The sequence below is a fragment of the Sphaerodactylus townsendi genome, linkage group LG01 (genome assembly GCF_021028975.2).
Source record: "Sphaerodactylus townsendi isolate TG3544 linkage group LG01, MPM_Stown_v2.3, whole genome shotgun sequence".
In the NCBI taxonomy this organism is placed as follows: domain Eukaryota; kingdom Metazoa; phylum Chordata; class Lepidosauria; order Squamata; family Sphaerodactylidae; genus Sphaerodactylus; species Sphaerodactylus townsendi.
This window is the reverse complement of record NC_059425.1, coordinates 113,529,652-113,554,694: the sequence shown is the minus strand read 5'-3', so window position 1 is coordinate 113,554,694 and position 25,043 is coordinate 113,529,652. Positions and strand designations below refer to the sequence as shown.

The 25,043-nt window shown below is 42.1% G+C and overlaps 1 protein-coding gene across 2 annotated transcripts in view; it reads left to right on the top strand.

Moving 5' to 3' along the window:
• Positions 1 to 24,369, top strand: part of TPD52L1 (TPD52 like 1) — a 56,308-nt gene extending 31,939 nt beyond the window's left edge. Inside the window, exons 4-8 of one of the 2 annotated variants that reach the window (XM_048491371.1) lie at positions 7,173 to 7,274; positions 18,056 to 18,070; positions 20,403 to 20,441; positions 22,841 to 22,901; positions 23,514 to 24,369. In XM_048491371.1, coding sequence (XP_048347328.1) covers positions 7,173 to 7,274; positions 18,056 to 18,070; positions 20,403 to 20,441; positions 22,841 to 22,901; positions 23,514 to 23,645 — 349 coding nt within the window. In that variant the 3' untranslated portion in view covers positions 23,646 to 24,369. The remainder of the gene's footprint in view (positions 1 to 7,172; positions 7,275 to 18,055; positions 18,071 to 20,402; positions 20,442 to 22,840; positions 22,902 to 23,513) is intronic. The other variant, XM_048491380.1, reaches the window with a different exon arrangement.
• Positions 24,370 to 25,043: the final 674 nt, after the last annotated feature.

The following is a 25,043-nucleotide window of genomic DNA, read 5'->3' as shown; positions in this document are numbered from 1 at the left end:
TAAGGTTTAAGATAGGGTTTGGGATGCTTTCTGCACAAACAAATGTACCGGTGTCTATTTTTTTTCATTCAGAGGTACAGTGCTGCTTTTTATTTTCTTCTTGCTTGACTTTTCCTGCTGTTCTGTGAATAGACAGAATGGCAAGTTTTACAGTTAACATGTAATAGCAGATTCAGAGACCTTTATAAGGCATATACAACATGGGGACAAAGAAGAGTGAATCCAGAAAAGAACACTGAAAGTAATGTGAACAAAAGCCAAGGGAACCTTGTTCAAAACGCACAGCAAAAATTTGGCTATGGTCTCAGTTATTTTGACTTGGGATTGTTGAGCAAAAAAGTCATATTTGCATTAATAGGAAGATCTGAGAACCCAACCATGGTTAAGACAGAGAAGTTGGGCCTAAAGTTGTTGTACTTAGGGTAGAAGAGCAAGATGTGAACATGTAATAGAATTCCCATATAATTGTTTTGTTGGAGGAGTGTATTGAAATAATTATTTTGTTGGAAAAATGTGAAGTGGGCTCTGCTGCCACTTTGCTTTGCATATTATAATTATATTCACAAGGGACACTAGTTTATTTTGTGGCATCTGAATGCTATTAATGCAGGACTGAGCTTGGAAGATAAATTAAACTTGTTACAGATTTAATATTTGCATTTGTAAGCTATTTGACACAACCTGTAGCCCATACAATTACTGTGAAGCTTTTAGGATTAGATTATGAATTAGCAGATAGTCTCCTATTTCAGCTCCACCGACAGTAACTGTTTTCTACTATAGTTATTCTAGCAGATATAAACTGGGTAAAACTGCCAAGTTATGTTGTGCTTAGTGTTCATTACTGTACCTTTCTGCATGTGAAAATGTGGTGGCGTTTTCTAAACAAGTTTTTAATAGAGCTGTCAGCCATGGTGGTACATAATACAAAGGAGGTAATGGGAAAGACTGCAGTATGCTGTTCACTTTTATAGGACCAATAACCTTATATGTGAGGACTGGCACTTTTTTTTTTAAAGTACTGAGAAGTAATACAAGGTTTTGGTTGGGAAAATTTAGGATGGATTCAATTCCTGAGGAAGAAGCAGTTGAAAACTGGCTTGCTTTTAGTTCCAGTCAGATTCAAGAATTTTTGTCAGTTGAGTACCTTTGACAAAGATAGGATTAGGGTAGGATTCTTTATTCTACCAGGGAATTGGATTTGGTAATCCAGGATTCCCAGATGTGTGGCTCTATACAAACCCTTAATGACATATCACTAAATGTATGCTGTTTTTCCCCCCAAAAGTTCAGAAGCTTTTTCTTATGAAAGCCACCATAATTGTAGCAATTTTCGTCTCTCTGTTGAGTTTGGGAACCTGATAATTTGACAGACCTACACAGGATTTATTAACAAGCTGTGTTAAGGGAAAGTATTTTGCTAACTACAATAGTGTGCTTTTTGAACTCCTATAAATATATATTTGAATATAATTCTCTTAAAAGCAGGATAATAGCATCATGGAAAGGCTGATGGTGTTTCCCTTTTTTCTGTGGGTTTTGCATTTTGAAACTGCTTTTGCTTTCCTTTAGGGTACACTTCTGTTGTGCTATTCTTTCTTCCATTGTGTAGATTGTAGATTATAACAAATAATTTATGAAGTAAAATAGCAGCAATGAAAGCACCAAGTTCTTGCTTGTTTCAGGTCACTTGCAAAAAGAAATCAAGCATCTGTCCTGGTGGTGGGATAAAGTTTAAATATAAGCAGCTGTGGTCAAATATTCTTCATAGAATCAAAAGTCAGATTATACTTATCTCATGAGGATCCTCAGAGTCCCTGCTGACCTCCATGTGTTGTTGCAAGAGAAAATTCACTATCCCCAATTCAGAAGTATGTATTTATTCTGATCAATGCATGGAGTAAAGTACAATGAGGTCATGAATGTGGGTCATGAAAGCACTATGTAAATGTGAATCATTAGTATTAGTATTGATGAGTTTCCCCATTCAGTTCAGCAGAATAGGCCTCATTGTAAATTTATTGATTGATTTATTCTAAGCCGTGCTTTTGCAATCTGACTGGAATAAATGAATAAACCGATTACAGCAAGTGAGCTGTATCTGTATTTTAGGGCAGGCCATGCCACACCACGTGCACAGTTCTATTAGGATTTGATTTGTTCTGAAACTTGGCACTACCAAAGGACTAATCTGGCTGCCATGATCTTACTATACATGTGGACACATGCAGAGCAAGATACATGAGTTCCTAGACTATGAACAGTAACACAGTATTTAGGTATTTTTATTTATGGAAATAGATGAAGATCATGAAACTAGTATTTAGGGTTGTCAACTCATTGGTCTGGTGGGGACCTCTTGGAGCAGCAGCAGGAGATTTTTTTTTCTAAAATGGGCCATCTTGCTGATGGCACATTGTCATTTCTGGGGAAAACCCCCCAGAAGTGATAGTCTTCCCTAGGAATCACTGGAAACTCTATGGTTTTATCATAGAATTTCTGGTGATTCCTCAACAGGTGTGATGCCATGCCATCACTCATGGCAGATTACCATTGTCCCCCAACTCTCCTGCTGATTGCCATACCAGACTTTACAGCTATAGCAGTATTCTATGCAGTTGTTCAGTCTCTACACCCGTGCTTTAACTAGTGAATACAAACTAGTGAATACAAACAACGCCCAGGCAGGCAGAGGGAGCACTTATTTGGGCAGTGACTCCCCCTGATGTCACTGCCCAAATAAGGAGCTCCCTCTGCCTCCTAGGATTTGAGGAAGCCCAGCCAGCCAGGGTGCCTCGGGGTTCCCCCTTCACCCTCCGAGGAGGGCAGCAACAAGCGGCTTGTGCAGCCGCAGGGAGTTCGTCCCGGCCACGCCCCCAGCCTCAGCAGAGGCCTGAAGAGCTGGCTGGTAAGCTGTGACTTGTTCATAAGCCGAAAGGGCATTTTTCAGCCTTAAAACAGGGCTGAAAAACTCGGCTTATACGCGAGTATATACAGTAGCACCTCTGTCTCCATGTTCAATGACGTTCTTAAAGAACTGGATATTGAAAAGACAGGATTTGCCTTTTCAGAATCCATGCTGATTCTTCCTCAGAAGACTTGTTCCTTTAATTGCTTCATGTTGCATTTAATACCATTGTTCCCGCTGGTTTACCAGGAAAGATGTTAGTTTAATTGGACTAAAATTGCCTGAATCCCCATGAACTCCTTTTTAAGGATAATTTCTTATCTAGTAAGGAAGTCAATTAAAATGGCAAGTTTTGAAATTAAAGATCCCTTAATAAAAATATACATTTGTGAATGTAGTCTTGAACATGTGACTGGTTAATTGGCCATTAATTTAGTTTTCAGAGAACTCCTGACCCTAAATGAAACACTCTACAAAAGTTATCCTCATCCATTTCAACCAATAATTGATTTAATTTTACTCTCTTTTTCATCTCAGTTATTTGGGAATTCCAAGTGAATTGATTCTGCAATATATTCAGAAACTTCTTAAGTTTAATACATGGATGCTAATGAGGTCTAAAGGATGGCTGGCTAGAAGGAAGTATGCCAGCATTATCCTTTAGGATTATTTCTGAAACTTCTACTCCAAATGTTATTTATTCCACAAGGTTGTTTTCCTGTAGTATGGCTTGGGATGCAACAGAGCACAATTACTGGAGAGTACAGAGATTCTTTTGTGTTAATTTTTATTTAGCCATCTCTGGAAGACACAGTAATCTTACTCATGCATCCTTGAGAATTCTGTATTAAAGATATGTGAAAATGTATGGTTTTCAGAGTACAAATCTGTGTTTCTGGACAAAATAATAGTTCAAGGGCTCTCAGAACTATATTTTCCATAAGTCATTTGCTTCTTGAAAGTGAAGTGCACAGCTGCTTTAAGAATGAAGTATGAGAGGGATATATATTTGCAACAAGGGAATTTTAAGTACATCAAAAATCATAATTGTAATAAAGATAAAACAGGGGCAAAATGGTTACCAAGGGAATAGATTCATCATTCGTGTAAAATGAGACCAGTGGGAAACACGTCAGAACTCGCTTAAGGGATAGGATGTAAGCTGTGAATATATCTGTAACCTACTCATGTCCTCAGTGAAAATTATTTTTTGGACCTTACAGAGATGTACTGTCTACAGAATTACTCATGTGTTTGGATTTTAACTTGAGGAACTTCAGTAAGGTGCTTTCCTCAGTGTCTAGATGTAACTTTTAAGTTGTTTAACGCAGGGACTTTATCTTATGTTTGTTTTGTTTATTTATTTATTGTATTTATACCCTGCCCAATTCCCTGCTGAGGCCAGGCCCAGGGTGGCTTACAGCAAGTTAAAACACAGCAGTATAAATGCAATTCTAAAAACAATTCATCTAAAGTAAATTTCTAAAATTATCCATATATAGATGGCAGCCAATCGAAGCCCAAGCATACATCTTCCCTAATGTGTAGACATTTCTGTTGAGGGAGGAGAGAAAAAAGGGGGGAGAGGGAGGGAGGAAAAGATGTTATATATAATATAAATGTGGGAGGCCTATTTCAGATAGAATATGCAGTTCACAGAACGGCTTCAATCAAAAGTCCAGTGGAATATCTCCATCTTGCAGGCCCTGTAGAACTGATTAAGATCCCTTAGGGCCCTAGTGTCTGTTGGAATAAGCGACTTCTGCATGCCTGGACACTGGGGGGTGCTGTGTATCTCACTCTTTGATGTTGCCTCTCTTGTTTCCCCTCCTTGTCTGGGCCAGGAGACCGCCCACTAACTTCCTTTCTTCCCCACGCTAGCTTCACTTCTGCTCTAGCCTTTGAACCGAGCGCATGGTCAATGGCAGCCTGCTCAGTGGGGCCTTTCCCACTGCAGCATCCACTCACTTCCACACACGTGATGGCGCGTTAGTTGTGCCCACTTGTCATAGGGAAAGTAATCTCTTTAGATAGGGTTCTTTCTATTTACCTTTTCTTGGAACAAAGTTGTGAACTGAAGATGATTGAATAAATGTAAGTTTTACCTTTTACATTTATGTCTCTGGAGAACTTTCTATAAACTGCAGTCACACACACCACTGGGCATATCCATGACTCTAAACAAAATCTAACAGTGTCAGCTGACAGAGAGTTCCAGAGAGCTGAGAAAGCCCTGGCTCTTGTTGAGGCAAACCGGATAGCCTTCAGGCCAGGGATCACCAGCAGATTACCATCAGAGGATCAGAGCTTCCTCTGTGGGCATTATGGGGAGGTGCGGTTCTAAAGATATGAGGTCCCCAGACTGCTCAAGGCCTTAAAGGTTAGAACCAATCCTTTGAACATGATCTGGAATTGAACTGGTAACCAGTGCAGCTGGCATAATACATGTGTGATATGCTTTCTTACTGGTATCCTGGTGAGAAGCCTTACTGCTGCATTCTGAACTAGTCTTAGTTTCCGGATCAGTCTCAAAGGCAGGCCTGCATAGAGCAAGTTACAGTAATCGAACTCAGAAGTGATTGTTTCATGGATCACTGCAGCCAGGTCTCTTTTGGAAAGGTAGGGGGTCAGCTGCCTGGCCTGTCAAAGTTGGGAAAAGGCGACAAAGGTGGGCCTCCATAGACAGGGAGGACATTGTAAATCACCATGTATGTTTGATGGTTGTTCCCAAACTTTTTCAGACTAGCGCTCTCTTGACTCCCAGGCCACATCCTTAGTGGGGCAGTAAGGAATTTTGGGATTCCCACCCACTTTTGGAATCTCTCTATTATATAAACAATTGCATGTAAAGCTTCTGTGTGAATTGCACATTGCTGGAAACATGATCAAAGAAGTGAAAGAGAGTATCCCATGCCTGGGATTTGGAGCTGTTCTTCAAGTCCTAACAAGAGAGAGCCTGAGCAGTGTTATCCATGATGAAGATCAGTGCAAGCGTAGCCTTTGGATAAGGAGAAGAGGAGGGACAGCATCAGTATGAACTGGCAGCAGTCATGTATCTTGCTGCAGAATTTTAATTCAGAATCCAAAACAGGTAAATTGAGCTATGTCAGAGTCATCTTGGTTGTGCAGTGGATGGTACTAGTATATTGCTTGGCCTACTCATAGCTTTATATTTTTCTCTAGTCCCTGTTTCCTTCCCACTGTTCTTGACCTTTTTAAAAATGCCTTAAGTAGATAGGAAAAAGTCTTGCCTGCGTATGATGAAATCAGCTAAGCATTGTTTTCCATGGTGTGACATATGTTAAAGGGCAATGCAGGTAACATTCAGAATGCTACTGTACTTTTATTATTTGCTAGCAGTAGAATTGATTTGAAATTAACAATGAGTTTTATTTTTTGTTTAGGTCAGTAACATTAATTTATACCTCCAGACAGGAAGTGAACAGGGAAATGAGAGTTTGCTTAATCAGCAAGTGGGTTTGTAGCGGAATACTTAGTCTCTGAATTTTAAAACAGCTTTACAATCCTGATGAATGCAAATGAGTTAAAACACACCAGTCATGTGCAGATTTAAGAGGATTGGGTCTGAACAAACATGTCATGTGTTATGTGGCTGCTTTGAGAAAAGAAACAGGATTGCTTTCAATATGAACCTGTTGTCTAGATTTTCCTAAGGAACCTAACAGATAAAATTAAATTTTTAACATGAAAAATGTTCAAAATAGATCCTTTCTTAAAGATTGGTGTGACATTGGCCATCTTCCAGTCTTTAGGGATGGAGGCTGATTTCAGGGATAAGTTGCATATTAAAGTGGGAAGATCAGCAATTTCATGCTTGAGCTCTTTAAGAACTCTTGGGTGAATGCAATCTGGGCCAGGGGATTTGGTAGCATTTAGTTTATCAATGGCTGCCAGAACTTCTTCCTTGTCTACCACTATCTTCGCTAGTTCCTCGGATTCGCCTCCTAAGAAGCTTGGTTCAGGTGCAGGAATTTTCCTCACCTCCTCTTGGGTGAAGACAGATGCAAAGAATTCATTCAGCTTCTCTGCAAACTCCCTGCCATCCTTTAGCACATCTTTTGTTCCTTCGTCATCTAACGGGCCTACCGCTTCCCTAGCTGACTTTCTACTTTTGATGTACTTGAAGAACTGTTTGTTGCTGGTCTTGATGTTCGCAGTCATGCGTTCCTCATAACCCTTTTTTCCCTCCCTTACAGCTTTTCTTCTAGGACTGTTGCTTATATTGTGATGTCTTTATTGGCAGTTATAAGAAGACTCAAGAAACTTTGAGCCAAGCAGGACAAAAGGCTACAGCAGCTTTTAGCAATGTCGGGACAGTCATCAGCAAGAAGTTTGGAGATATGAGGTATAAAAAGCTGGATTTCGTTTCTAGAGAATATTTGGTGGTTTTCTCTGTCTTTTTTTTCTGCTTAGCTTAATTGTTTTCTTTGAGTAGAATAATAAAGGGAAATTCAGCTATTTGGATGAAAAATGAGAAAATAAGGCCATGCACATTATTAACATATTACCGGTAACTCCTAGAAAGGGCTTCTGTTACCATTTTCTGTCCCACATCAGATTTGCTGAATTTTCTCCTCTGCTGTTAAAAGGTGGATTGTAAGCTGTTTGGAGACAGATCCATTGCCATTTTGCGTGTGTGTGTGTATGTGTGCTTATGTTATTCTGTCAACCATTATATAAATGGATGTTGGTGATATTTAAAACAAAGTGAATGTATTTTTAAAATACTACTTTTGTTTCACTGAAGGTATTGGAACGTATCTTTTGTTTCCATATCATCTATGCTTCTCATTAGCTAACTCTGACATCAAAAATCTGTGGAACTTTGCAGACACGCTTTCATGGCCAGAATCACTGCTAGATGCTACTGGAACACAGCCATACAGCCCAGAAACCACACAACACCCCATTACATAGAATGTTTTGTACAAGAGTCCTACTATTAAAACGCTAATATTTTTACCTTTTCCTGCAAACCTCACACTAGATTTTAACTTACTGGAGAAAGAATCATTTATATTGTTCATTTCCTGTTTTAGTATGCCTATCATTACTAATCAGGAACATGTTTAGAAATCAATGTCAGTCTGTACAATAGAGATAGGACTGGAAAGATGTTTTGTCCAGAAATTCTTCATTAACAAGCTCCTTGTTTGCAGAGGAGCTTTTTAAGAGTAAGTTTGGTACCAGTTAGAACTGGTACCATTTATATTACTTTTGTTTTTAAATTCTTGTGTTCCAGTTTAACTGAAAGGTGGAGAGCTGATTAGAGCTTGGTTTTCTTATTACTTAGAAATGGTTAACAGTAGCCAACTCAAAGTTAATATATCATTGCAATATCTGCCTACTGTGTTTATGTCAGGAATAACTGACAAATATATGTGTACATAAAAGAAATCACATCATTTGGTGATCCATAGCTGTGTTTATATTTTCCAGTGAAAATTCTGGGTATTCAGAGGTGACACAGGAGATCTGTATTTAATCTGTGATGACAGCTTCACACGTATAGGTATTATTTGCTGTTGCAATCCAATTTACATTATATTTGGACAATGCCAGCAGTCCCACTCATCATGAGAAAGTGCTTCATATCACCTCTTTACACGTTAATGATGCAAATTGATGTTGCATAGGAAAAACAGGGAGCTGTTCTGTGGGGATCTTAAAAATAGAGGGATGAAGCTTTGTAGTAGGACTGGAGAAAATACAGCTTGGAATCTGTTAATATAAATAGAGATGATTTATTGGGTAAGAGCAAGATGCATATATGCTGTCTAAGTAATATTTATATATATATTACAGCACCAAACAGGATGCATACAATATATGCTATGGTCCTTGTGCAAAGTGCAAGAAAGAAAAGCAAAGCAGAAAAAATAATACTATTCTGCATGGATTTGTCCTATTCTGCATGGATTTGTTATCTGGGGATGGCTGGAATCCAAGAGACTGAAAGAGACTTTGGACTTATATGAACCAATAGATGTGGGGTTTCTAAAGGGGAAAGTTGGGTGAAATGCCAAGCAAGAGTTTCTTCACAGTAATCCAAAAGAAAATGATCCTTAGAGGAAGGGTTGTGAAGCAAGACTGCAGGCAGTAAGTTGACTTGACCCCAGAATATACAATCGGATTCAAAGCAGAGTGTGAGAGCGATGACAGATCTTGATGCAGCAGTGGGGAAATAATAGGAACAAAACATGTAGATTTCCTGGGCTTGAAGTGAAGGGAGACATTTTTGCAAAGTCAGTGGCAAATCTCTTGACGGAGGGAGCTGAGGTGTTCCTGAACCCTGAGCATATCTGATTAACTATAAGGAAGGGAATAGTCTTTAGTGATAGGATGAAGTGAGGCCAGTGGAGTTTCCTCATTTGAAACATTCCAAATAAGGACAGAAAGGAGAAGGTGTGACAGATGCAGAGTTAAATACTATCCTAAGCGGAGATAAGGGGTAAATATGAGGCAGTTTCTGTGAAAGAGCTCTGCCTGAGATGCTGGAGACCTGCTGAAAGTCTTGAATTGACCTCGATGGACAAGTGGTTTGATTCATTATTGTTAGCAGGCCTAAACCCATGAGGGGAAAGGCATCATATAAAACGAAAGACATAAATGAAAGCATGCTTAAGAATGCAGCCTTGATCCACAGTATGTGAAACAGTGCCAAGTTAAATTCAAATTTATTTCTAAACCAAGATCATTTGTTAACAAATATAAAGATTTAAAAATATATCTTCTATCATATCAGTCATTGTCTAAGAACGCAATACAGACCTTGATGAATCCAGGGTCTGATTCAGTACAAGGCAGCTTCGATGTGTTCATTGTCTAACTCAATATAAGGGAACTCTTTATATTCAATCCAGCTGGAGATAAGAGTATAGAATTCACTGATATGTATATATTTATATTTGTCCTATCAGATCACAGTTGACATGGGGACCTAATGGGGTTTTCAAGACCAGAGATGTTCAAAGGTGGTTTCCCATTTCCTCGCTCAGTGTCACAACCATGGTATTCCTTGAAGGTCATCCATACAAATACAAACCACAGCCAAGTCTGCTTAGTTTCTGAGATCTGATGAGATCAGGCTAGCCTAGGCTATCCAGGTCAGGGTTCATTGTTTTGTCCCACATCTGTAACTGAAGGATAATTAAAAATTTTCCTCAACATTTGGTAGGATGGTATAGAAAACTGGCTATTTAATTGGTTTCATGCTTACTTATGGTGTGTTATCCCTTGTTAAATGGCCATCTATATACATCTAATGCCTTGGTTATATGAGGGCAAAGAATAACTAATCAAAAATTGACTTTTAATAGATAAAGGCTTGAATTCTATGAACAAGTTCCAGTCAACCTACATAGTCTCTGTGGTGGAGCATGCCTCCTGTTCTACTAAATGTTCCATTTGTTCAGGGTCCTATTGACAACCATTGATCTTGCACAAATGGAAGTTTCTCCAGTAGACGTGGGAAGTCTGCAATGGGTTCTCTTCTTGTCTGCTACCAGGAGGCAGGGTCTTCTTTAAAAGAATTGCTTCCCGTTGACCCCTCGTCCGGGTTAAGATCCCCAGTTGACTTCCTGCCTCTACAGGAGAGCAAGGCTTTTATTAGAGCTCCTCAGTTTTCTTCAAGGACTCTAGGTTTTTAGCTTCCCTTATCTTTAATTCCTATTGTGCGTTCGTTTCCCCCCCTCCCCCCCCTCCCTCAGCCGTAATTATCCCGTAAGAGGGACTCCCGCTGCCGCGGGCCGTCGGAGCATTAACGCTCCCCCCCCTCCTCCGTCGAGGGCCGAAACGAGCGCCTCTTCAAAGCGCCGCCCCGCATTTTCTGGCGCGAAAACAGGCGGCGCGCCGACGATCCAGCCGGCCGTTTGTTTTTGGCGCGATCGCTTCCGGGCGCCATTTTTAACGCCGCCTTTCACTCGCCGCGAACCGCGCGCGCTCCCAGAGCTTGTTTCGAGGCTTTCCCTTAGCCTAGCGGGCGGCAACGATGGCGGATGGTCGGTTCTCCCCCGAAAGGGAGACCTTTACCCGCACAGCGGCGGAGTCCACCCGGGCTTCGGCAGCCAGAGCTTCCTCCACTCAGCCAGAGACAGGCAGGAACGCTCCTTCAACTGGCGCAGCCGCGAAGTCCAGCCGTCTGCAGTCCAAATCCGGGCGCTCTAAATCGGCGGACCAGCAACCCCAAACGCATGAGGGCACAGTCCCAAAACGCGTGGGGCCCCCTGATACCTCCCAGGGGCGTAAGGCGACAAAGAAGCGCAAGCACACCGAGACTGAAGTGCGCCAAACTCCTGAACCACGGCAAGTAAATGTGCCCCAGGGAAATGTTGATGTTGGGCAACCAAACTCCGGTTCCCTTCAGGAGGGAGGCCAGGTCAACCTTTCAGACAACCCAAACGCTTGGAACTCTATTTCTCCCCTGCAGTTTGCTAACTTACTTATCCAACAACTGCAACATCAGGGCACTCCAGTACATGCACCTAACTGCCCGGCTGGGACAGTTCAGCCCACTCTAACACATGAATCAGAGAGCGAAGCAGGCATTAGTGAGGGGGAGTGTGTAGAAGAAGAGGAAAAGTTCTCTGACACAGAAGATAGCCAGGTCGAGCCCAGTGAACAAACCCCCAGGTTTTTCAAGTTAGAAGACCTTCCATTCCTGATTTCTAGAACGATTTCTGCCCTGGACCTCCAAGATTCTGCAGAAGCAGAGGAGGTCCCCAATCCTCAACAACTCAAACTTATCAAAGGCAGACCCAAGGGAAATCAGGATTACTTCCAACAGGATGGAACGGACAAGTCGTGCTTCCCCATCCCAGAAGCCTTTGAAAGGAGAATTAGGAAAGAGTGGCAGAATCCCACGTCCAGCAAAAATCCTCCTCCCTTAGCCAAGAAACTCTACGCTTTACCTACCTACGTTCACAAATCCCTGCAGGTCCCTCTGGTAGATGCTCCCGTTGCATCCATCCAATCAGGTAGCCTAGTTCCCAGGGATGGAGACGGCTCTATCAAAGATCCTCAAGACAGAAAGGCAGATGTGCACCTTAAAAGGGCACACGAGTGCCTAGCCATATCCATGAAAGCACTTCTCCCATCAGCTACCGTGGCCAGAGCACTCCTGGCTTGGCTCAAAAGAATATCAGAGCTACTGCCACCCGAGCACAGAGCCATCAAGGAAGGGATCGACAGGGTTAGAATAGGAGCTTCCTTCCTAGCAGACTCCACCCTGGATGCTCTGGCTATGGCGGCCAGATCAATGGCCCATTCAGTCGCAACCAGACGCACCATTTGGCTCCGCTCCTGGAAAGCGGATGCACTCTCTAAGGCAGCCGTCACCGGCTACCACTTCGAGGGAGAAAAGCTCTTCGGTCAAGAACTTGACCAAATTCTAGTTAAAGACAAAGATGACAGGAAACTACTCCCACGCTTCGTCAGACAGGACAGTTCTTCCAACAGGGGTTCCTCCAGTTCCTTTAGATCCTTTCGCTCCTTTCGTTCCTTCCCTCGGAACGGAGACAGGAATAGGTCCAACTGGCAACAACAATACCACTCAAGTGGACCTTCAAGAAGGGGATCCTTTCATCCCTTTAGGAGAGGCGACCGATTCCCCAAGTCTGATAAGACCAACAGACAATGACTGCGCTCACATTCCAGTGGGGGGGAGACTGTCCCACTTCAGCCAACAATGGGACCAGTCACCTGTAGATTCTTGGGCCAGAGAAGTAGTTCACCTAGGCTACACAATAGAGTTCTTACACTTCCCAAAGCATCGATTTTTCCCATCCCCACTGAGCCACATCCCAGACAAGAGACACAGAACCTTGAACGCAATACACCACCTACTCTCCATACAAGCCATCGAGCATGTACCTGCACAACACAAACACACGGGAGTGTACTCCCACTTTTTTACCGTCCCGAAAAAATCAGGGGACTGGAGGGCGATCCTCAACCTCCAATATGTAAATCAACACATAAGGATCGCAAAATTCAAGATGGAGACGCTGCGCACCATCACAGCATCCATCAGGGAAGGAGAATTCCTAACCTCACTCGACCTCACGGAGGCATACCTCCATGTCCCCATCCACAAAAGACACAGAAAATTCCTCCGCTTCGCAGTGGAGCAGGAACACTTCCAGTTCAAGGCTTTACCGTTCGGGCTTGCATCTGCGCCCCGAGTTTTCTCCAAAATTCTGTTGCCCCCCATAATCCACTTACGACAACAGGGAATACACGTCCACCCCTACTTGGACGACATCCTAATTCGATTCAAAACCAAAGCCACTGCACTCACAGACGTCCAAATGGTAATGCAAACACTACAACAATTCGGTTTCCTAATAAACAAGTTCACTCAGACCCACATGCAGGATGGAGCACTTAGGTGTAATTGTAGACACAAGGCTAAATTCCCTCTTCCTCCCGAGACCCAAAGTCCAGAAGATTCAGAAGGAAGTTTCTTTTCTCATCTCCAAGAAACAAATGTCCCTAATGCACCTATCAAGCATATTAGGTCAGATGATAGCAGCCATCGACGCTGTTCAATGGGCAAGAATGCATGCAAGACCCCTGCAGGCCTTTCTTCGCCAGTACCAATGGGACATCACCCACAAACGGGATCAACAAATAATCATCCCACTCTCATTGAAAACCAACCTCAGATGGTGGACCAAATCACACAATCTTTCCCAGGGGAAGGTCTACCTGGTCCGGGAACGGATCCAAATCTTCATGGATGCCAGTCTAACGGGCTGGGGTGCCACCCTGGGATCTCAGACGGTTCAAGGACACTGGTCACAATCTCAGAAATCCCTTCACATCAACCTGCTAGAGACACGTACGATCCTCCTAGCCCTCATCCACTTCAAGGATCAGATAGTACACCAACACGTATTAATCAAAACGGACAATATAGCTGCGAGGGCCTACATAAATCACCAAGGAGGCTCCAGATCGCGACTCCTGCAGAAGGAGGCCGACAAGATCATGAACTGGGCCGAGGCCAATCTCTCATCCATACAAGCAGAACACATCAAGGGTCAATTGAACATCACGGCCGATTGGCTCAGCCGACAGACCCTGGACAATGCGGAGTGGGCACTTATCCCGGAGGTCTTCCAACAATTAATGAGCCATTTTCCCAGCCCAAAGATAGACCTCTTTGCGTCTCAGAACAACGCTCAACTGCACCAGTTCATGTCCCGCTTCTTCTGCAAGACAGCCGTAGCAACCAACGCACTCACGGCCCCCTGGCCCCCAGAGACTCTCTATGCATTCCCACCTATTCCCCTAATTCCAAAACTACTGAGACGTCTGTTCCAGGAACAGGCAACAGTGATCCTAATAGCCCCATACTGGCCACGCAGACCCTGGTTCTCCACAATACTAGAACTAGCAGTGGGGGAACCGATCCCATTACCATCGCGGCCAGACCTTCTCACTCAGGGACCGGTATGGCACCCGGACCCAGACAGGTTGCACCTAACCGCATGGCTATTGAGAGGGCAGGGTTAGAGCAAAAAGGTTACTCACCTCAGGTCATACAAACCATACTAGACTCCAGACGTAGATCCACCACTAGAATTTATGACTACACGTGGAAGGTGTTTGTAAAATGGGCAGCCATTAGACAACTGGACCCCCAAAAACCGGGTCTGGCACACATCCTAGAATTCCTTCAGGGTGGGGTAACAGAAGGCCTCAGAGCCTCAACCCTCCGTAGACAGCTGGCAGCCCTCTCAACGGTCTGGCCCGAAATCCAGGGCCACCGTGTTTCAGTGCATCCAGACATCCTAAGATTCCTGAAAGGAGTTTCCCAAACACAATCTCCCAAAATTCACAGGTTTCCCTCCTGGAACCTACACACAGTGTTATTGGCTCTCACCAGATCGCCCTTTGAACCAATCCGTTCAATTCACCTCCGTTGGTTGAGGATGAAACTCTTATTCCTCGTGGCATTAACATCAGCCAGGAGAGTCTCAGAGCTCAGATCTCTCAACATTTCCCCTGACTGCTGCACAATATATCCAGACAGGGTCACCCTAAGATCAGACCCTTCTTTCCGACCCAAAGCCGCATCCAATTTTCATTTAAAACAGGAAATAGTGCTTCCGGTATTCTACCCCAATCCTACCAACGATAGGGAGAAATTGTGGCACAAATTAGACGTGCGCAGGTCCCTTAAAACGTTCCTGGTTCGCACGGAGGAAATCAGAAAGTCCAACAGCTTGTTCATCAATGTGGCTCATCCTAGGCTGGGCGAACAGATGTCGGGTGCTGCCATAAGCAACGCCATTCGCACCTGCATCTCGGAAGCTTACGCTTCCACCAAATTGGCAGTACCATCCGGAATTACAGCCCATTCTGTCCGCTGCGCTGCTACCAACGCAGCTGTTAGGCAACAAATACCAGTTGAGGATATATGTAAGGCGGCCATCTGGTCATCCTCATCTACATTCGTTAAACATTATAAGTTGGACTCTTGGTCCGCAGTTCAGACTGCCTTCGGCACCAAGATTCTGGATCTGGTTAAGGAAAACTAATTTCCCACCCGGGGAGCAGGGACACGGCGTTGTAGGTCCCATTGCAGACTTCCCACGTCTACTGGAGAATCGGCTATTGGTTCACTCACCGTGAAGAGCCTTTCTCCAGTTAGGCGTGGGAAGTCTCGGCCCTCCCTTGGAACAGTTTTCCATCCAAATCCTGAATTATCCGTCTAGTTTATCCCTCTATGTTAGGGGGTTTAGTTCAAAGGTTAAGATGTTTTTTCTTGAGTGTTGTTTGTTCAGACTACGTGGTCAGTTCGCAACTGGGGATCTTAACCCGGACGAGGGGTCAACGGGAAGCAATTCTTTTAAAGAAGACCCTGCCTCCTGGTAGCAGACAAGAAGAGAACCCATTGCAGACTTCCCACGCCTAACTGGAGAAAGGCTCTTCACGGTGAGTGAACCAATAGCCGATTTTGTGGAAGAAGTAACTCCATGACACAGATTATCTAGAGTTCATGGCTCTTGATCATAGGATTCAAGCCACTATGTTTGCCTATGTTTGCGTAAAAAATAGAAAGTTCCAGTTGACCATGTTTTGTGTTACTGCAAAGGTCAAGACTGAACTTTACACAGGGTTTGCATCACCAAGGAACTTGCATCACCAAGGAACTTGGTTCATATAACCTTAGTACAGGAGGGCTTGTATCTTTGAAAAAAAAGATCACCATCAGATTGTATTTGACTGGTCTATCAAGCACTGTCATTACATAAGTTCAATTCACTTCTGATCAGCTTGCTTAGAAGTCCCATACAGACTTTACTGAATAACATGGAGATTGCAAAGTAGTAGTACTTAACAGACTGGTCTCTAAACAGTAGCTCAAGAGTTGTTAGACTAATTCTTCGCCTCCTCTCCTTCTGTATTATGTATTGTGAAGGAGTGGGCTATTTGAACATTACTCTGGATGCTTCTCCTTTGGCATGAACTTGATTTTCAGGAGGATTCATGTGTTCCTTCTAAAATTAAATGAACCAATGTGTTCATATTCTGTGGGTCCAGGGATCCCCAGCTTTTTTGAGTCTTCGGGACCACAAAATCACTCCCGCAAGGGATATAGACACACAAACACAAAGAAAGGCCACGTGCAATGGACAACAGTAATAATTTTTAACAATAGACTGGGAAAAAGGAGTGTATGACCAATATGGTCATTTTAATCTGCAAAGCCCATCAGGTCTCTAACGGCCAGACAGGAATCCAACTGGGCAGGAGCCCTCCATGGTTTCACCCACTTTCTAAAAAACACTTTGCTAGCATCAGGAGAGGGGTCAGTGGACACCTTGTTGGAGACCCCTGAATTATGCAAAGAATGAGATACAGACTCAAACTTTCAAACCGTCTCTTTTTCCACTGGACAATTTGAGATTGTCACTGGTGATTGACTGTGGACATAAGCTTGCCACACACAAAATTTGTCAGTGTGTCCATTGTCTGTTTTTCAAAATGAAAATCCTGGCAAACTAGTTAATGCAGCATATGCAGCCTCAAGATAACTTACTATGGACATACTGAACACAGGCTCATTTTTAAACAAATGAAATCCAACTAGAAAATGGATGTATGAAACAGCATCTATAAGCACATCTAAAATTCACTGTTGCAGAGATGCACTTGGATGGTGGCAGTTAGAATCTGCTTAAAAGCTTTATTGCTCAGGTGGACGAATCCCTACACTACGAACCCATGTAACATGTTTATTTTATGCATTTTCTAATTGTTGGTCTTTGACTGTAAATAAAATGTTGATATGACACTGCAAACCCTACCATCCTTTCTTCCAGTCAGATTTCCTTTTCATGCATGTAATTAATCTCATCTTATGTCACACAATTTCTTGCTGAAGAATTTATAACTTGCAAACAAAACTTACACATCTAGTGATGCGGCAAATGTTTTCATGAACATGTCTGACAATAGAACATGCTGTGTTCAGAGATGCTGATCAGATGTGAGCCAATTACCCAGCCTGTTTGGCTCATGCTGAACAGCTATAAACGCCTGCCAGATAGGTTTGCATTGGTTTTTTGCAAAAGTGCCACCGCATAAAGACGCTGCTGATTCAAACTGATCATTATCCATTAGCATAACTTGGGACTACTTAAAGAGTAGGCTTTTATTAAAATACAGAATCTATATTTATGTATTTTGTGAATGATTTGGTTGTCTATTTAAAAACTCCCTACTGAGTATAGCCATTTCACAGTAAGGACTGGGGTGATACAGTTGGGCTGTGTTTGACATCAGCAAAAAAATCTATTGGGCTGTACTGCATGGCTACAGAGGGATATAGTGAAGCCATATCTCAGACAGCCATAAATGAGCGAAGGAACAGTTGAACCATGTTTGTAAACAGCAAGCCAAATGTGAACCAAATTGGCAGGTTTTTTAACCTCTTCATGCAAAATTGGATAAGGTACATAAGTATTGCTAGTGGGATTTTTTTTTACCTCTTTGCATTTATTTTTGGCACAGCACGTGAACACTTTGATGTTGATTATACTGTGTCCAGCTGTTTTCATTACCTGTATGCCAACACTTAATTCTTCTTAATTTTCCCTTGTGCTGCTGTTCCAGGTCACATTCACTTGGGTAAGATTAATGCTTATTTGGCATTGTTCATTTTGTGGAAGTGGATATGGCAGGGACCTTGAGAACTGTTGCCTGAAGGCTGGAAACTTCACATTATTTCAACCAGAACATCTTGGTTGTGCAGCTTGTTTTAGCCACTGCAGAATCTACTGAAGAAAACCTGGGACAGGATTCAGGCTGTTGGTTATTGCATTCTTGGCAAGATTAGACAAGATTCAATTTCACATAATGAAGGTCATTCAAAATATGTCCCTCTCAGGCAAAATTAATTAAATATATTTCTTTCAACGATTCTAATTTTTCTAGAAATTGAAATATAAAGCACCAAACTCTACTGGACTGTGGATTTTTTTTCTATAGACTGGGGCCCCTGTTGAAAAGGCAACACTATATGCATTTCATCAATTTATTTTTGCGTTCTCACTACAATCTCTAGTCAAATGGATGTTGAGGGCTCTTCACCTCATTCCCAGGGAAAAACCAAAATTTGCCCCAGGACCATTGATCACTCAGCTGCAATAAATGGGCATATTTTGGTTTTGGTGTTAGGATGTGATGGTGTTGTTGAATAGGGTGTATAATGATTCTGTGCTGTCATCCTGAATGCCTTTGGTACAGTTTTAAGGGGTTTTCTTAAGTATGTGATAAAATAGGTGAATTCCTGGATGGCCTGTCCTGGATGGCCTGTTCAAGAACTGTTTGGGTTCCAAATTTTGGTACAACTGTACCAAATTAGAATAATTAGTCCTGGCATGTCACTCATAGTCCCATCAGTAAAATGGGAGGAATCTAGGGATGCAGGTTGTATGAGCTTTCATTCCTGATCGAACAATAACATTTGAAATTACCAAAAATAGTAATGGAAGAAAAATCTCTGTGGAACAAAGATTAAGGAAGGCAATGGCTGCTTTCTCCACTCTATTCATTCCCCTTTTCTGTATATACTCTTACAATGCAGCCGTCATGGCTGGGCCATCAAGGGGGCGTGGCGGGGGTGTTCTGGGGTGGGGGGCGGGCAATTTCCGGCAGTGTGCATGTGTGTCCTGGGCGCAGTTTCATCTTTCTCCGCCTCTGTGGGTAGTTGTGATGCCAGCTGAGGAAATGTCTGTGGGAAACATTCAGCAAATGACAGACAGCACAGAGAATCCTGAAACAGCAGAAAATGGAGGGCACCAGCAGCGGAGAAAATTAACTTGAACGTTTAAACTCAGGCAATGCTTCAGTTGTCAGCCACTCAAAATAGTTTGTTCTTCAGCAACATTTAAAGTCTCCTTCAGAGTGAAACTAAGCCAGAAGCAATGTGATCTAAATTTCACAGTCAGTTTTTCTACACAGCACAAATGATACATTTTCAGGATGGGGGGGGTGGGCGGAAGCACTTTGAGGTGGAACTCTACACAGACCCCCCCCCCCCCCCCAAAAAAAAAACCATTTTGAAAATGGTCTATTTCAGCTCTGAACATTTTTGGAGGTTTTTTTTAAAATGCTAAACTAGCTATCGGTTTTTCCTGGAATGTTTTCCAAACGTTTCCTGCTTTCTGTGCAGAGGACAGGAAACATTTCCACCCTATGACAAAGGGAGCTTTGGCTCTTGAAAGCTTATACCCCCCCCCCCCCAAATCTTGTTGCTCTCTAAGGTGCTACTGGATTTGAATCTAATACTCATATAATGTACAAAGTAGAGTTTCAATCGGATATGTTCTATGACAGTCCTCCTACCAGAGTTTCAAGGAGATCTTGGGTTCTGCAGCTATTTCTTAGGGGTTCCATTAAATGTCATGATCTGCTGCCTTAGTCACATCACTTCTATTTTTGCCTATGAACTATGTAATTGTTTAATACTTTTTAACTAATTTTTACCAGTTAGAAGGAATTGCGATTTCACTAGAAATTATTATTATTTTTATTATTATTATTATTTATTTAGATTTCATAGACTGCCTCATCCCCGGAGGGCTCTAGGCCGTTTACAACACGACACATAATACTCAGCAATCATTTAAAACACAATTACAAACCTTAAAAACAGTAGCGGCGTACAAAGTCATAAAACAGAATCAACCCAAGTTCCCTACAAGAAATCACATTACAGAAGTTCCTCAACAAAACAAATGTTAAAAGCCTGTGCCTTGCACTTTTCTTTTGGGTTCTTTCTTCTTTTTTTATCCTTTGCATATCTTATAGAAGTGAATTCCAGTAGAGATTTCTACTAGGTTGTGAGTACCAGATTTTGTCTTAGAATTGAAACTCTAAGCTTAGAAAACTGATCATAATTCATACCTGTATTAAATATTTTGTATTTTCTTTTTTCTCTCCCATGCTCTTGTGACAGCTACTCTATCCGCCATTCCATAAGTATGCCTGCTATGAGGTAAAAGTTTCACATTCTTTTTATAGTGGTGTATTATGGAAATTTTATATTAATGTGTTAATAAAAATGATGTGTAATCCTCAGCCTTTAGCTGTTTGAAATACTTATATTAATGTGAGGGTGGAAAGATCTGTCCCTTTAAACATATACTTTATTTTAAACACACTCACAGAAAATATCTTATATGCCTTAGCAAGAATTAAAGAAAACCAAAAAGTCGAACTAGATGGTCACAATTCTGTGATGCAGGTAAACAGTTATACTGTACTCAGAATAGTCCTAAAGGCACAGAGTGTTTAGGCTAGAGGCACCAAATTTTCAGCGTATCATCAGGAGACTGTCCTTATGCTACCCCCCCCCCCCTCCCAAGTTTGGTGAGGTTTGGTTCAGGGAGTCCAAAGTTATGGACTCCGAAAGGGGGTGCCCCATCCCCCATTGTTTCCAATGGGAGCTAATAGGAGATGGGGGCTACAGTTTTGAGGGTCCATAACTTTGCCCCCCCCTTGAACCAAACTGCACCAAACCTGGGGGTATCATTAGGGAAGTCTCCTGATGAGACCATGAAAGTTTTGAGACTATGCCTTCAGAAATGTGCCCCCCCAGCCTGCAACCCCAATTGACAGCAATGCAGAAAACTCAATGCATAACAAAGATTCTTGGGCAAATTTCTAGGATGTTCCTGCAGGGGGTGCATTTTTGGATGTATCAGCGCCAAAATTTCAGGATATCATCTGGATACTGTCATGATGGCACCCCCCAAGTTTGGTGCAGTTTGGTTCAGGGGGTACAAAGTTTTTGGACTCTCAAAAGGGTATCCCCCATCTCCTTAGCAAAGAATGGGGGATGGGGCACCCCCTTTGAACCTGGAATCTTATTTCTTTGTAATTAAATATGATGGGTGCGAAATAATGTTTCTTTATTTATTTCCATATCTATTTATCGCTGCCACCAGGAATTTAATTCCAAATCCATTTTTATTTCTTCTTAAAGTAATGTGTCCAAGCTTTAAAACAGTTTTGAAGGGCTATGTGGTCCTGAGCAAATTACTAGTGTGAGATTCCAGGTTCAATTTAACAGATTAAAATTGTGTGTGTATTCTTTAGCTTAGAGGTTCCAAGAAATAATTTACAATAAATAAAACAATCTGAGGCAACAGCTTCTGCTGAGGTGACTTTCACTTCACATCAATCCACTCTCTCACTCCTTTAGAACTCTGAGACCCTATTAGAATGTGACCAATTTCTAGTCTCTCAGTGTTTCTACATATTTATGTGGGAAATACTTCACCTCATATAACAGTGGTGGCGAACCTTTGGCACTCCAGATGTTATGGACTACAATTCCCATCAGCCCCTGCCAGCATGGCTAATTGGCCATGCTGGCAGGGGCTGATGGGAATTGTAGTCCATAACATCTGGAGTGCCAAAGGTTTGCCACCACGGTCATATAACAATAGGTTGCTAACATCATCAAGCCCCCTTCTCACTAAAAATTTAGCACAGTTTCTCTCTCTCTCAGTACAGCACAGACTCTTCATAGTCACTTTCCAGTGTAAACCAATCACCTTGCTCTCTTGTCCCCCTTTAACCCCCCCTTTTCCCTACAACAGGGGTAGGGAACCTGCGGCTCTCCAGATGTTCAGGAACTACAATTCCCATCAGCCCCTACCAGCATCAGCCCCTACCAGCCCCTGCCCTACAACTTACCTCTCATTTTAAAGAAACACACATTTAAAATAATTACATGCACATGTTGTGTTTGCAATCACACAGGGCTTTAGGGTGCATTTGTTTTGCATAAAATATTTAGTAGTACACTGTTCTCATATGTTCTTCTTTTGATTGGTGGCACCCTGAGCTATGTTACTTTTGCATTCCAACCTCACTCAGGTCAGCAGGCCAGCTGGCCAGAAGCTACATACGAGGCAGTTTGAGCACTTTGGACCCAACTGTCTGGCAAAGAAAGAATGCTCCGCAAGTTATCTCTGGTGGTGTAGAGGGTTCTGAGAATTTTGGCCATCTGGTACACCCTGGATATCTCAGGTTCTTCTTCAGTGGTGACACTGAGAATAGTAGTGATTTCTGAAGCCAGCTGACCTCAGGGGATCAAATCAATCTTCTGGTTGACAGTTGCTTGAAATTGAGTGCATATTGTTACTATTTCAGTAGCCAGTGAGATGTTCAGTATGGCAACATACCAAATATGCAGTAGCTTCAGTGGGTCTTACTCCTGTGTTTTCATAGTTCTTAAGATTATCATAACTGAAATTAGGGGGCAATGGCAAGTATTTAGTTGCAATTGTTAAAACTACCGAATTATATTCTGAGAGTAATTTTGTTGTTGTGCCATTATCTAATAGACTATTAAAGAGCTGACAGTTCTGTGGTTTACTTTGCTAGGAACTCGCCTACATTCAAATCCTTTGAAGAAAAGGTTGAGACCACAGTCACAAGCCTTAAGGTATGCAGCAGAAGGAGTGTGACAGGCCAGATCTGCATCTGATTGGTTTTAAATAATCTTACTCAAAACTGAATTCATAATAAAAACATAACCTGGACAATGTAGTGTTGTTCCATACACAAACTTGGTCTTTTCAGAAGTCAGTACAACTTGATAATTGACAATTGTCAACTTGAGCAGCTTTTTTTATATATATATATAAAGGAACTGTTTTAAATAGTCATTATTTCTGTCCCTCCTTTTCTTATGGTACCCTCACCTGGACAACTCCAGGCTAGCTTGATCTTGTCAGATCTCAGAAGCTAAGCAGTGTCGACGCTGGCAAGTATTTTGATGGGAGACCTCCAAAGAATACCAGGGTCGTGACACAGAGACAAGCAGCGGCAAACCACCTCTGGACATCTCTTGCCTTGAAAACTTCACAAGGAGTTGGCATAAGTCAACTGTGATGTAACAGCAAAAACAAAACTTGCCATTATACTTTTTAAAAAGAAAACAAAAGATTACCTCGTTGCAGTGGTCCTAAGCATTTATTTAGCTATTAACAGAAGAAAAAAACATCTTTTTATTTAACCAAATGTATCAGTCATTGGCCTTGCTTGTTCCTTTCAGACAAAAGTTGGAGGTTCAAGCCAGAGTGGAGGAAGTTTTGAAGAAGTTCTTAGTTCTACTGCCCACGCCAGTGCCCAGAGTTCCAGTTTGGGCTCTCGACTTCCAGAAACAGAAGAGGAGCTTCAGTGCTAGATGGAAGAGATAGTATTGATTTTCTCTACACGTCTGCTTAAGACCAATTTAGCTATATAAGCACTGTATATATTTGGTTATGACTAAGTGGACAAATGTTATTTTGAACCAGGCAGCACTGGAGACAATAACTGTGACTCTCTGGTAAAGCAACAGCCTTGCTGGCAGACTGACGGTACCTGTTCAGATGTGGTTCCTGGTTGTCTCTATGTTTGTTTTTCTATGTGGCTATAGAACATGGTAAATGTCGGACCTACATGTGTCAACACACTCAGAATGTCACTTTATAAATGCTTCTTTTCCATATGCAGTTTCTACAAGAAATGGTTGTTCCACTCTTGACAATGATCTCTACTGATATTGTACTCTATTGAAATTTGTCCATATATGTACATAGGTTATATATTTGCAGTGATCAGTTCAAATAATATATGCTTTAAATTGGATTTCTGATTCTTGGTATTTGTGAACAAGTGACAAGCTTGTCAGAAATTTCGTATTACCTCTAATTTCAACACATGTACTTGCTTCGATCTTTGACTGGTTATATTTAAAGGTCAGGCTGCAGTTTTAGACGTGGCATTTGTCTTACGTCCATAGCCCGCTGTTGTTCAACAGCCTCTTTTTGATTCACTGTGACTTAGAGGGTTGCTGCCTTTTGTAATGAGCTTTCAGTGCCACAACAAAAATACTTTTTACCAATAAACTGTTTTCTTTTCCTCTACTCCAGGACTCTCTGACTGCAGTGTTTCCTTTACACTCAAAAGTAAACAGTGTAAGCGGATTGCGGTTTTCAGAAATAATTTAAGCTAGAGTAAGAGATACTGGATTATTTTTTTAAAACATTTTGTTAAACATCTTATCAAAATCCTTCCAGACAAACTTAAGAAAGGCAAAAGTATCATTTCAACCCTTTCTAGGCAATGTGTTTTTCTTGTAAAAAGCTTGTTGATTTACTGCTGATTAGGGGCCAAGAAAGAGGTGCCCAACCCCTATGATAACATTTATGTTACATAATGTTATTGTAGTTGGAATTTTCCCTCTTGCTTCACTTTGAATGGCTTACTCCAGGCCTGGGGGTGTGTGAGTGATAAGCATGAGAACATCTTCTGTAAATTGACTTCACTGGTCAAAATATGGGTAAGAAATACAAGTGTTATTAAGACATCATTATTCCTATAACACAGTTTGTACCTATCATGAGCCTTAACTGATGCCTGAATGGGTACCTTAGGAGCAGCAGTGGCGTAGTTGTTAAGAGCAGGTGTACTCTAATCTGGAGGAACCAGGTTAGATTCCTCGCTCTGCCACCTGAGCTGTGGAGGCTTATCTGTGGAATTTAGATTAGCCTGTGCACGCCACCAGATGCCAGCTGGGTAACCTTGGGCTAGTTAGTCA